The following is a 13839-nucleotide window of genomic DNA, read 5'->3' as shown; positions in this document are numbered from 1 at the left end:
AAGACAGACAATTCCGGGTTCTGGGTGAGAGGTGTATTTGTGGGGAAATGAGAACAGATTCTTTGGTCACATATAGGAACCTGGGTGGGGTTGGGGGCAGTGAGGAGACCTGGGAGCAATCACTGTCCTGAAGCCAGGCAGTGGGCTTGCCCTCTGACTCACTGGGCATCCCAAGCAGGCAGTGTGGTGAGAAGTATGGGTAGAGAGAAGAGGCATGGTAGATGATGTCACCAGGGCCTTCTAAGGCAGATATAGCAAGATCCATTTTGTCATGACAACTGGTTACTCTAAGGTGACCTGGTCGGAACCCAACACAAGGCATTCTTAAAGGGTTAATGTAGTGAGAAAGTTAAAAGCATTCTGATAACTGGCTTCTGAGAAAATATCATAGAAAATAATGTTTTAAAAAGTATATAAGTGTATAGCCACAACATATAAGCAGGCACTAATGAGATTACTAATCCGATGATATGCACTGAGCATTACACCCCATACCTGGTACTGTCTAAACACACAGCTCTCAGGAGTCAGGACCTTCCTCTCTCCTTTCAGGCTGTTTACTGAACTTCTGGGTGGTGCACTCAGCTGTCAAAAAGTTTTCTTTATAATTCTGTCTGATTTTCAAATTTTTATCAGATCTGTATCTCATATAACCAGTAGCCAGTGGGATGTAACAATTCCCACCCTAAAAACCTTCTCAGACTTCATGAAAAGCCACAAAGCCTTCTCGCTGGACTGTAACACAAAAATTAGCACAGCAAGGACCCAATCAATGCTCCTTGTTGACCAAAAAGAAATGCCCACTGGAAATCAGCAAAGAGGCACCAAAATCCCACGGGTCTTGGAAGCTGAGCTCAGCCATCCAGAACCAACGAACCAAGTAGGTAGTAGGACCTGTCTAAGTTCCCACACCAGCTTGAGGCAGAAATTTTTCCAGTTTGCCCCTCAGTGTGACTATGACTAGAGTCTCTGGCTCTTCTTTTATCTTCTCAGAAGACTATAAACAAAACAAAAATAATAACCACTAACTGTCTTCCACAAAATCTGTAAATGAACAGTTAAATTCATATTTTGGTTTTGCCTTTTTTATGAGTCTGTACTGCTAGAATTCCCATGCACTGATATCTTTTCTATAGATACAAGACACGGACAGGTCAGAATATGAACCTCCCGCAGCTGGCGCAGGCCTACCTGCAGCATATGACAGCTTTGCAAGAGAGCGCCAAATCTAGAAAACTCCTCCTGACTTCAAAGGAGAGTGCGTACTTGAGGGTGTGGCCATCGATGATGAGGGCTATGTCGTTCTCCTTGCCCAAAGAATTTCCAAGGTCCGTGCAGTGCTGAGTAATGGCTGCCCTTGTTGCCTGAAACAATAGTTGGGACAGGTTGGGGGAGGCGGGGGGAGAGGTCACATTTTTATGTGGTTAATATATCAAACCCAAAACAGAAATCAAAAGTTCCTGGAAAAGAGAACATACCCATTCCAATGTAAAATATATGTAATATATATAATGTAAACAAAGTTGAAAAGTTCCTGGAAAAGAGAACATACCCATTCCAATGTAAAATATATGTATTATATATAATGTAAATAAAGTTGAATCTGGTATCCTATCTAATGAAAGAGAAACATGGTAATTAGCGTGCATCCGCTACTTTTCCCATTGGCTAATCAGCAAGATATGCAAATTAACTGCCAGCCAAGATGGCGGCCGGCAGCCAGGCAGCTTGAAGCGAACATGAGGCTTGCTTGCTTCAGTGATGTAGGACTCCAACGTTCCCCGCCTGCCTTGCCGGCCTCTGAGCTTGCAGTTTGAAACATTGTTACAAATATAGATGCTAAACAAAACCCCAGAAACCTGCTTTTAGCCAGCTGGGATCTCAGAGCTGGAGTTGATACAGAGTTTTGATTATAGAACCCAAACAAACCAGATACCTGCTTTCAGCAGCAGAGGCCTCAGAGCTGGAGCCATAGCTAAAGCTGGCCCAGAATAAAAAAAAAAAGAATAAAAAGAGCAGTTGGGAGCTTCAGTCACCCGCCAGCCTGAAAACAGCCCTCAGCCCCTCACCCAGACTGGCCAGGCACCCCAGTGGGGACCCCCACCCTGATCCAGGACACCCTTCAGGGCAAACCAGCCGGCCCCCACCCGTGCACGAGGCCTCTATCCTATATAGTAAAAGGGTAATAATGCCTCCCAGCACCGGGATCAGCAGAACCGCGAGGCCTCCCAGCACCGGGATCAGCGGAGCTGAGAGGCCTCCTGGCACCAGGATCAGTGTGACAGGGGGCAGCGCCCAAAACCCTTGATCGCCCTGCGGCTCTGTGTATGACAGGGGGCGGGGCCACAACCTCCCTATCCACCCTGCTCTTTTTGTGACAGGGGAAGGCGCCCCAACCCCCTGATCGGCCCTACTCTCTGGGTGATAGAGGGTGGCACCCCTACCCCCCCTCCATGGGCCCTGCTCTGTGTGTGATGGGGTAGAGCCATAACCTCCCCATTGGCCCTGCCCTGAGTGTGACAGTGGCGGCACCCCAACCCCCTGATCAGCCCTGCTCTGTGGGTGATAGAGGGCGGTGCCCCAACCCCCTTATCTGCCCTGCTCTGTGCGTGACAGGGTACGGAGCCCCAACCCCCCTGATGGGCCCTGCTCTGTGCGTGACAGGGGGCGGTGCCCCAACCCCCCAATCGGCCCTACCCTGAGCATGACTGAGGGTGGCATCGCAACCTCCCAATCCGCCCTGCTCTGTGCATGACAGGGGGTGGCGCCCCAACTCCCCAATCGGCCCTGCTCTGAGCCCGACCAGGGGCTGCACCTAGGGATTGGGCTTGCCCTCTGCCACCCGGGAGCAGGCCTAAGCCAGCAGGTGGTTATCTCCCGAGGGGTCCCAGACTGCGAGAGGGCACAAGCCGGGCTGAGGGGCCACCCTCTGCCCCCCTGAGTGCACAAATTTTTGTGCACCGAGCCTCTAGTATTTATATATCAAAATTAGAGGCCCGATGCATGAAATTCATGCAAAGGTAGGGTCCCTAGGCCTGGCTGGAAATCAGAGCTGATCTGTGGGGCGACCAGCGAGACAATCAGGGGGCCCTGCTGGCACCCACCTTGACCAGCCTGGTGCCATCCACTCACCAGCCCTGCCCACTGCTGCCACCCATTCGCCGGCTGGCCCCAATCCCTGGTGCCACTGTGGGTTGCCTCCCTCTGCAGGGCAACCAGTGGGGCGATTGAGCGGGGCGGGGAGGGGGGGTAGCTGGCACCCACATTGACTGGCCTGGGCCCTGTGGGCTGGGGGCAGCTCCTGTATTGAGAGTCTGCCCCTGGTGGTCAGTGCACATCATAGTGACTGGACATTCCACCAGTTGTTCCACCGTTTGATCAGTTTGCATATTAGGCTTTATTATATAGGACTAGAGGCCCAGCACACAGAATTCGTGCATGAGGGGGGTCCCTCAGCCCAGCCTGCACTTTCTCCAATCTGAGACCCCCAGGATCAGGCCTAAACCAGCAGTCGGACATCCCTCTCACAATTGGGACTACTAGCTCCTAATGGCTCACCTGCCTATCTGCCTGATTGCCCCTAACTGCCCTGCCCCTGCCGACCTAGTAGCCCTCAACTGCCCCCCCACCAGCCTGGTTGCCCCCAACTACTCCCCCTGCTGGCCTGGTTGCCCCCAACTGCCCCTTCCTGCTGGCCTGGTTGCCCCTTACTGCCCCGCCTGCTGGCCTGGTTGCCCCACGCAGCCTGCTGTTCAGTCGTTTAGTCATCCCTCACTAACCCCACTTCCGGCCTGGTCACACCATGCAGCCTGCTGTTCAGTTGTTTGGTCGTCCATAACTAACCTCCCTGCCGGCCTTGTCGCCCCATGCAGACTGCTGTTTGGTCATACTGTTACTGTGATGGTATCCTGGACAATTTGCATATTCCTCTATTATTAGTATGCATTTCATTGGACTGCTTTCTAGGTCTGTTACATTAGTAAAAACATCTCCATAGTGATATTTGCATTTGATATTTACAATAAACCATCCTGGCTGCAGCCTATTGCAGATATAGAGCATCCAAATTCTTCTCCTTTGGAACTTTAATTGCTAAAGTCCTTACAACTATCTTTCTCTCCCCTCCTTTATACTACATACATATTCTTCTTGGTGCCCCATAGAAGCTCCATATAAACAAACTAGAGGCCCAGTGCACAAAACTCGTGCATGGGGTAGGAAGGTTCCCTCAGCCCAGCCTGCATCCTCTCCAATCCGGGACCACTCGGGGGATGTCTGACTGCCGGTTTAGGCCCAATCCCTGCCTGTCTGCCTGGCTGATCGTCCCTAACCACCTCTGCCGGCCTGCCTGATTGCCCCTAAATGCTCCGCTGCTGGCCTGATCGTCCCTAACTGCTCCCCTGCTGGCCTGATTGCCCTTAACCTCCTCTGCCTTGGTCCCCATACCCAAGACCCAGGCTTCCCTTTTCTGACTGGCCACAGGCACCGGGGACCCATTCTTCTCTCTCTCTGGCCAGCCACAAGCACCTGGGACGTGGGCCAGGTTCGCCTGGGCCAGCCGCAGGCACCCGGAACTGGGGGCGGATTCGCCCAGGTTGGCTGCAGCCGCAGGCACCCGGGACATCGGGTGGCTTCACCCGGGCTCAGCTTTGTCAAGAAGGATGTCCTGAAAGTTGTCCGGAAGACATCCAGTCTAATTAGCATATTACCCCATTATTAATATAGATATGTTTTTTGGGGAAATATATGTTGCTGATTTATTTATTTATTTTTAATTCTTTATTGCTTAAACTATTATATGTCTCTTTTTTCCCCATTGACCTCTCTCCAGCTACTCCTACCCCCAGCACATGCCCTCACCCCTCCTCCCCCAGGGTCTGTGCCTATTGGTTATGCTTATATGCATGCATACAAATACTTTGCTTAATCTGCCCCTCCCCTAACCCTTTCCTTTGAAGTTTTGACTGTCTGTCCAATGCTTCTCTGTCTCTGGATCTATCTTTGTTCATCATTTTATGTTGTTTATTAAATTGCACAAATGAGTGAGATCATGTGATATTTATCTTTCTCCAACTGGCTTATTTCACTTAGCATAATGCTCTCCAGGACCATCCATGCTGTAGTGAATGGTAAGAGTTTGTTCTTTTTCACAGCAGCATAGTATTCCATTGTGTAGATGTACCACAGTTTTCTAATTCACTCATGTGCTGATGGGCACTAAGTATGTTCCCAAATCTTAGCTATTGTAAATTGTGCTGCTATGAACATAGGGGTGCATGTATCCTTTCTAAATGGTGTTTCAGATTTCTTTGAATATATTTCTAAAAGTGAGATTACTGGATCAAATGGGAGTTCCATTTTTAATTTTTTGAGGAAACTCCATACTGTCTTCCACAGTGGCTGCACTAGTCTGCATTCCCACCAGCAGTGCATGAGGGTTCCTTTTTCTCCACATCCTCGCCAGCACTTTTGTTTGTTGATGATAGCCATTCTGACAGATATGAAATGCTACCTCATTGTCATTTTGATTTGCATCTCTCAGATGATTAGTGACTTTGAGCATGTTTTCATGTATCTCTTAGCCTTCTAGATGTCCTTTTTCAAAAACTGTATACCAGTATTTAGGTCCTTTGCCAATTTTTTATGGGATTGCTTATCTTCCTTTACTTAAGATGCATGAGCTCCCTATAAATTTTAGAGATTAGACGCTTATCCTATCTAATAATAGACAAACATGGTAATTAACCATACCTCCGCTATGCTTCCCATTGGCTAATCAGGGTGATATGCAAATTAACTGCCAACCAAGATGGCGGCCGTCAGCCAGGCAGCTGAAGCAAACAGGAGGCTTGCTTGTTCCAGTGATGGAGGAAGCCAAGGTTCCCCGCCTGCCGCGGCTGGGCTCTGAGCTGCACTCTAAGCAACAATGTTGCAATTATAGAAGCTAAACAAACCCCAGATACCTGATTTCAGGCAGCTGGCCTCGGAGCTGGAGTCGCAACAAAGTTTCAATTACAGAAGGTAAATAAATCCCAGAATTAAAAAAAAAGAAAAAAAAGGAGAGACTGGGAGCTTCAGTTGCAGGCTTAGCCCACCTGAAAACAGCCCTCAGTCCCTCATCCAGGCTGGCCAGGCACCCCAGTGGGGACCCCCACCCTGAAGGGGGTGCAGGCAGCCTGAAAACAGCCATCAGCCCCTCATACAGGCTGGCCAGGCACCCCAGTGGGGACCCCCACCCTGAAGGGGGTGTGGGAAGACTGAAAACAGCCCTTAGCCCCTCAACCAGGCTGGCCAGGCACCCCAGTGGGGACCCCCACCCTGAAGGGGGTGCAGGCAGCCTGAAAACAGCCATCAGCCCCTCACCCAGGCTGGCCAGGTTCCCAGGTGGGACTCCCACCCTGATCCAGGAGACCATTCAGGGCAAACCAGCCGGCCCCCACCCATGCACCAGGCCTCTATCCTATATAGTAAAAGGGTAATATGCAAACTGACCCTAACAGCAGAAAGGCTGGGAATGACTGGTCACTATGACACACACTGACCACCAGGGGGTAGACGCTCAACGCAGGAGCTGCTCTCTGGTGGTTAGTAAGCTCCCACATGGAGGAGCTCTGCTCAGCCACAAGTCAGGCTGATGGCTGCCAGTACAGCAGTGGTGGTGGGAGCCTCTCCTGCCTCCTCAGCAGCGCTAAGGATGTCCGACTGCAGCTTAGGTCTGCTCCCCACTGGCAAGTGGACATCCCCCGATGGCTGCCAGGCTGCCAGAGGGATGTCTGATTGCCAGCTTAGGCCCAATCCCCTGGGGAGCAGGCCTCAGCCAGAAGATTGTCATCTCCCGAGGGATCACAGACTGCGAGAGGGCACAGGCCGGGCTGAGGGACCTTCTCCCCCAACCCCGAGTGCACAAATTTTTGTGCACCAGGCCTCTAGTCTATATATAAAAGCCTAAGCGACTGTTATGACCCAATGACCGAACAACCAGTCAAACAGTTGCTATGACATGCATTGACCACCAGGCACAGATGCTCAACACAAGAGCTGCCCCCTGGTGGTCAGTGTGCTCCCACAGCCAACCTCCCACAGCAAGCTAACATAGCATGATCCCCCCACACCCCTGTCTGCCAGCCCCAATCAGCCCCTCCCCCTCAGCCATCCAGCTCCAATCGTCCCTATAGGAACTGAATGAAACGGCCCCAATTGGCACCAATCACCAGGCAGGCGAGGGACTCCACCTATGCACAAATGTGTACACCAGGCCTCTAGTATATATATAAAAGCCTAAGTGACCATTACAACTGGTCAACCAGTCGCTATGATGACACACTGACCACCTGGGGCAGACACTCAATGCAGGAGCTGCCCTCTGGTGGTCAGTGCATTCCCACAGCCAACCTCCCATGGCCAGTCAACCTCCCATCATCCGTCCCCGCAGCCAGAGGGCGCTGATCAGTCCCAATTACTGACCAGGACGAGGGACCCCACCCATGCATGAATTCGTGTACCGGGCCTCTAGTCAGATATAACATTGGCAAATATGTTCTCACATGCAGTGGGCTTTCTTGTAGTTTTGTTGATGGTTTCTTTTGCTGTGCAGAAGCTTTTTATTTTGATGCACTCCCGTTTGTTTATTTTCTCCTTAGCTTTCATTGCCGTAGGAGCTATATCAGTAAAGACATTGCTATGATATATATCTGATATTTTGCCACCAGTGAATTATTCTAAGATTTTTATGGTTTCCCATCTTATGTTTAAGTCCTTTATTCATTTTGAGTTTATTTTTATGTATGGTGCGAGTTGGTGGTCTAGTTTCACTTTTTTGCATGTATCTGTACAATTTTCCGAACACAATTTATTGAAGAGACTGTCTTGACTCCATTGTATGCTCTTGCCTCCTTTGTCAAATATTAATTGAGCATAATGACTTGGGTCAATTTCTGGTTTCTCTGTTCTGTTCCATTGGTCTATATGTCTATTCTTGTGCCAGTACCAGGCAGTTTTTAGAACAGTGGCTTTCTAATATAGCTTGACATCTGGTACTGTGATCTCTCCAACTTTGTTCTTCTTTCTCAAGATTGCTGCAGCTATTCGGGGTCTTTTTCTATTCCAGATGAATTTTTGGAGAGTTTGTTCTAGGTCTTTGAAATATGCCATTGGTATTTTAATGGGGACTGCATTAAATCTATAGATTGTTTTGGGTAGTATGGACATTTTAATGATGCTGAGTCTACCAATCCATGAACATGGTATATTCTTCCATTTGTTTATGTCTATCTCTTTTTTCATTGTCTTTTAATTTTCTGAGTACAGGTCCTTTACTCCTTATTTAAGTTTATTCCTAGGTATCTTAATTTTTATTTTTTGGCAATGGTAAATGGGATTGTTTTTTTAGTTTCTATTTCTGTGAGATCATTATTGATGTACTAGGGGCCCGGTGCACGAAATTCATGCACTGGGTGTGTGTGTGTGTGGGGGGGAGTGTCCCTCAGCCTAGCCTGCCCCCTCTCACATACTGGGAAGCCCTCAGGCGTTGACCCCCATCACCCTCCAATCGCAGGATCGGCCCCTTGCCCAGGCCTGACGCCTCTGGCCTAGGCGTCCGGCCCGGGCAGTGGGGACCTGCAGTGGCAGCAGGGGGGGGGTGCCGCGATCGTGCAGGCTCTGCCCCTGCCCCTGCAGGAAGCCTCTGGCTGAGGCGTCCGGCCCGGGCAGCGGGGACCCGCAGCTGCAGCGGCCCCGTGATCGTGGGCTTCGCTTTAGGCCCAGGCAAGGGACCCCTAGCTCCTGGGACTGCCAGCTTCGACCGTGCCCAGCTCCCATCGCTGGCTCCACCCCTACTTCCTGCTATCACTGGCCAGGGTGGAAAAGGCACCTGATTCTCTGATCATGGCTGGGGGGCAGGGCAAAGGCGGCCCTGGGGCCGCCTTTGCCCTGCCCCCCAGCTCTTAGCTCCCCCCTGGGTTTCCGATCACTGTCAGTGGCAGGGGGCTTCTTCCTCCTTTCCCTTTCGCCTCCCTGCATTGTGCCTACATATGCAAATTAACCGCCATCTTGTTGGCAGTTAACTGCCAATCTTAGTTGGCAGTTAACTGCCAATCTTAGTTGGCAGTTAACTGCCAATCATAGTTGGCAGTTAATTTGCATATAGCCCTGATTAGCCAATGAAAAGTGTATCGTCATACGCCAATTACCATTTTTCTCTTTTATTAGTATAGATAAAAAAAACTATAGATTTCTGGGTGATAATTTTGTATCCTGCTACATTGACAAATTCATTTATTAAGTCCAGTCATTTTTTGATGGAGTCTTTAGGGTTTCCTATGTAAAATATGTCATCTGCCAATAATGACAATTTTACTTCTTTTCCAATTTGGATGCCTTTTATCTTCTTCTGGTCTGATCACTATGGCTAGCACTTCCAGTACTATGTCGAATTGGAGTGGTGAAAGTGGGCATCCCTGTCTTGTTCCTGTTCTTAGGGGAAATGGTTTTAGTTTTTTCCCACTGAGTATCATGTTGGCTGTTCGTTTGTCATATAGGGCTTTTATTATTTTGAGGTATGATCTCTCTATTCTTACTTTGCTGAGAGTTTTTATCAAGAAATGGTGTTGGATTTTGTCAAATGCTTTTTTTCATTAATTGATATGATTATGTGATTTTTGTCTCTCAATTTTTTTATGTGGTGTATCGTTTATTGATTTGCAGATATTGTACCATCCTTGCATCCCTGAAATAAATTCCGCTTGGTCATGGTGTATTATCTAATGTAATGCTGGATCTGATTTGGTAGAATTTTGTTGAGAATTTTGTTGTCTATGTTCATGAGGGATATTTGCCTGTAATTGTCTTTCTTTGAATTGTTTTTGTCTGGTTTTGGAGTTAGGGCAGAGATGGCAAACCTATGACACGTGAGTCAGAGGTGACATGCGAACTCATTATTTTGTTTGATTTTTCTTTGTTAAATGGCATTTAAATATATAAAATAAATATCAAAAATATAAGTCTTTGTTTTACTATGGTTGCAAATATCAAAAAATTTCTATATGTGACACGACACCAGAGTTAGGGTTTTTCAAAATGCTGACACACTGAGCTCAAAAAGTTCGCCATCACTGGATTAGGGTAATGCTGGCTTCGTAGAAAGAGCTTGGAAGTGTTCCTTTCTCTTGAATTTTTTGGCATAGTCTGAGGAGGATATGTTTTATTTCTCCTTTGAATATTTGATAAAACTCCCCTGTGAAGTCGTCTGGTCCAGGGCTTTTGTTTGTTGGAAGTGTTTTGATTACTGATTCAATTTCCTCCATAGTTAACAGCCTATTCAGATTTTTTGATTCATCCTGGTTGAGTTTTGAAGGTTGTTTTTTTCTAGGAATATGTCCATTTCTTCTAGGTTGACCAGTTTATTGGAATAGAGTTGCTCATAGTACTTTTTTATGATTCTTCATATTTCTGTGGGATCTATTGTTATTTTGCCTCTTTCATTTCTGACTTTGTTTATTTGGGTCCTCTGCCTTTGCTTACTGGTGAGTCTGGCTAGAGGTTCATCAATCTTGTTTATTCTTTGAATGGACTAGTTCCTGATTTTATTGAGCTTTTGTATTGTTGTTTGTGTTTTTTTGTCTCTATGTCATTTATTTCTGCTCTGATCTTTATTATTTTCTTCCTTCTGCTTACTCTGAGCTTTTCTTGTTGCTCTATTTCTAATTCATTAATTTGTAGAATTAGATGAGTTTTTGTGGTAGGCCTGTAAAGCTATGAACTTCCCTCTCAGGACTGCTTTCACTGTGTCCCATTGATTTTGGATTGTTGTGTTTTTAATGTCATTTGTTTCCAGGATATTTTTTTACTTCTCTTTTGATCTCTTTTGTAACCCAATCATCTATCTATATAAAATCCTAAGCGACCATCAAAACCAAATGGTTGACCAAACAGGCTGCGTGGGGCGACCAGGCCAGCGAGGGGCGGGGGGAGTTAGGGGTAACCAGGATGGTGGGGGGGGCGCAGTTGGGGGCTTTCAGGCCAGCAGGCAGAGGCAGTTAGGGATGATCATGTTGGCAGAGGGGCAGTTAGGGTCAACCAGGCCAGTAGGGGGGCAGTGAGTGGTGATCAGGCCAGCAGGCAGAGGCGGTTAGGGGTGATCAGGCTGGTGGGGGAAGTTAGGGGCAATCAGATAGGCAGGCAGGTGAGCAGTTAGGAGTCAGCAATCCAGGATTGTAAGAGGGATGTCCAGCTGTTGGTTTAGGCCCGATCCCCAGGATTGGGCCTAAACCGGCTGTCAGACATTCCCTGAGGGGTCCTGGATTGAAGAGGGTGCAGGCTGGCCTGAGGGGACCCTTTCCCCCATCCCCCATGCACGAATTTCATGCACTGGACCTCTAGTCCTATATATAAAAGCCCAGCAACCAAAACAGCTGAACGACCAGAATGACCAGAGATCAGAACGACCACGGCCCCTAACCCCAGCCAGCTGCCCCCCCGCCCAGCGAGCAGTTAGGGGTGATCAGGCAGGCAGGCTAGCAGTTAGAGGTGACCAGGGAGGCAGGCAGAGTGCTTAGGGGTGATTAGGCAGGCAGGAAGAGTGTTTAGGGGTGATCAGGCAGGCAGAGGTGGTTAGGGGCAATCAGGAAGGCAGAGGAGGTTAGTGACAGTCAGGCAGGCAGAGGCGGTTAGGGGCGATCAGGCAGGCAGGCAAAGTGGTTAGGGATGATCAGGCAGGCAGGCGAGTGGTTAGGGGCAATCAGGCAGGAGGCAAGTGTTTGGAGGCAATCAGGCAGGAAGAGTGGTTAGGAGCAATCAGGCAGGCAGGCAAGTGATTAGGGGTGATCAGGCAGACAGGCGAGTGGTTAGGAATAATCAGGCAGGCAGGTGAGCAGTTATGGGCCAGTGGTCCCAGATTGTGAGAGGGTGCAGGCCAGGCTAAGTGACACCACACACACCCCCCTCCCCCAGTGCATGCATTTTGTGGACAGGGCCTCTAGTTTTTTAATAACATGGTATTTAGCTTCCAAGTGTTTCAATTTTTTTATTGTTTTTATTGTAGTTTATTTCTAATATTATGCCATTGTGATCTGAGAAGATGCTTGATATGATTTCTATCTTCTTGAATTTGAAAAGAATTTGCCTGTGTCCCAGTATGTGGTCTATCTTTGAAAATGACCTATGCACACTTGAGAAGAATGTATATTCTATAGCTTTGGGGTAAAATGTTCTGAAGAGGTCAATTAATTCCATCTTATCTAGTGAGCCATTTAGGATTGATGTTTCTTTGCTGATTTTTTGTCTAGAGGATTTATCCAATGATGTCAATGGGGTAGTAAAGTCCCCTACTACAATTGTATTGCTGTTAATCTCTCCCTTGATATCTTCCAGACATCTTTTTTTTATGCATTTGGGTGCTCCTGCATTGGGTACATATATGTTTACCAGAGTTATATCCTCTTGTTGTATCAATCCCTTTAGTATTATTAAGTGGCCTTCCTTATCTCTTGTTATGGCCTTCCCTTTGAAATCTATTTTGTCAGATATATAAGTATTGCTACCCCAGATTTTTTTTTTCATTTCCATTTGCCTGAAAGATATTTCTCCATCTTTTCACTTTCATTCTGTGTGAGTCCCTTGTTCTGAGATGGGTCTTCTTTAGACAGCATATACATGGGTCATATTTTCTTATCCATTCAACCACTTGATGTCTTGATTGGGGCATTTTATCCATTTCATTTTTAGGTTATTGTTGATAGGAACTTGTTTGTAGCCATTTTTATTCTTTATGCCTGTGTTCCTTCTTCCCTTTCTATTTATTCTTTTTACAACAGTCCTTTCAGCATTTCTTGCATTGCTGGCTTGGTAGTGATAAATTCCCTTAGGCTTTTTTTTTCTGTGAAGCTCCTGATTTCTCCTTCAATGTTGATTGATTGCCTTGCTGGATAGAGCATTCTAGGATTTAGTCCTTTGCTTTGCATCACTTTGTATACTTCATTCCATTACCTTCTGGCCTGGTGTATTTCTGTTGAGAAATCATTTCATAATCTAATGGGGAACTCTCTGTCTCTCTCTTGCAGCTTTTAAGATTCCCTCTTCGTCATTAACGTTTGCCATTGTAAATCTGATGTGTCTTGGTGTGGGTCTTTTTCGGTTCATCTTGTTTGGGACTCTCTGTGCTTGTGTGACTTTTTCTACCCCAAATCAGGGAAGTTTTCTGTCATTACTTCTTCAAATAGGTTTTCTAATCCTTGCTCTTCTTCTTTACCTTGAGGCACCCCTATTATACATATGTTACTTAGTTTCATGTTGTCACAAACCTCCCTTAGGCTCTCCGCCTCCTTTCTAATTTTTTCTCTAATTGCTGTTCAGATTGGGTTTGTTTTCCTGCCCTGTCTCTTAACTCTCTAATTAAGTCCTCTGCTTCTTATACTCTACCATTGAAACCTTCCATTGTGTTTTTTATTGTAGCTATATCATTTTTGATTTCCTCTTGATTCTTACATAAGTTGTTGACTTTCTCATCCAACTGGTTTAGGAACTGTATGATCCTTACTCTCAATACTTTTCCTGACATATTTCACACCTCTATTTCATTTAGTTCATTGGGGGGCGCGGTTTCTCCTTTTTTAAATTTTCCTTTGGGGATTGTTTCTTTGTCTCCCCATTTTGGCTCTCACTGAAGGGTCCAGGTGCCGAGTTGCACAGGGCTTGTGGCTGGAGCAGCAGGCTTGGCGGGAGGGTTCCACACTCCCAGGCTCACCAGAGGGTCCAGGCGTCGGGTAGTGCCAGGCCTGTGGCTGAATTGGCGAGCTTGGCAGGATGCTCACACATTCCAAGACTCTTTGCAGGGCCCAGGTACCT

The 13839-nt window shown here is 47.4% G+C and overlaps 1 protein-coding gene across 3 annotated transcripts in view; it reads right to left on the bottom strand.

The window, feature by feature from the left end:
* Nucleotides 1–13839, bottom strand: part of ATP8A2 (ATPase phospholipid transporting 8A2) — a 680267-nt gene that overhangs the window by 350343 nt on the left and 316085 nt on the right. For all 3 annotated transcript variants that reach the window (XM_059684018.1, XM_059684019.1, XM_059684020.1), the window contains one exon: nucleotides 1192–1364. In XM_059684018.1, coding sequence (XP_059540001.1) covers nucleotides 1192–1364 — 173 coding nt within the window. The remainder of the gene's footprint in view (nucleotides 1–1191; nucleotides 1365–13839) is intronic.

Source organism: Myotis daubentonii, chromosome 2, assembly GCF_963259705.1.
Source record: "Myotis daubentonii chromosome 2, mMyoDau2.1, whole genome shotgun sequence".
NCBI lineage: Eukaryota > Metazoa > Chordata > Mammalia > Chiroptera > Vespertilionidae > Myotis > Myotis daubentonii.
The sequence above is the reverse complement of the archived record's forward strand: the minus strand, read 5'-3'. Positions and strand labels throughout refer to the sequence as shown.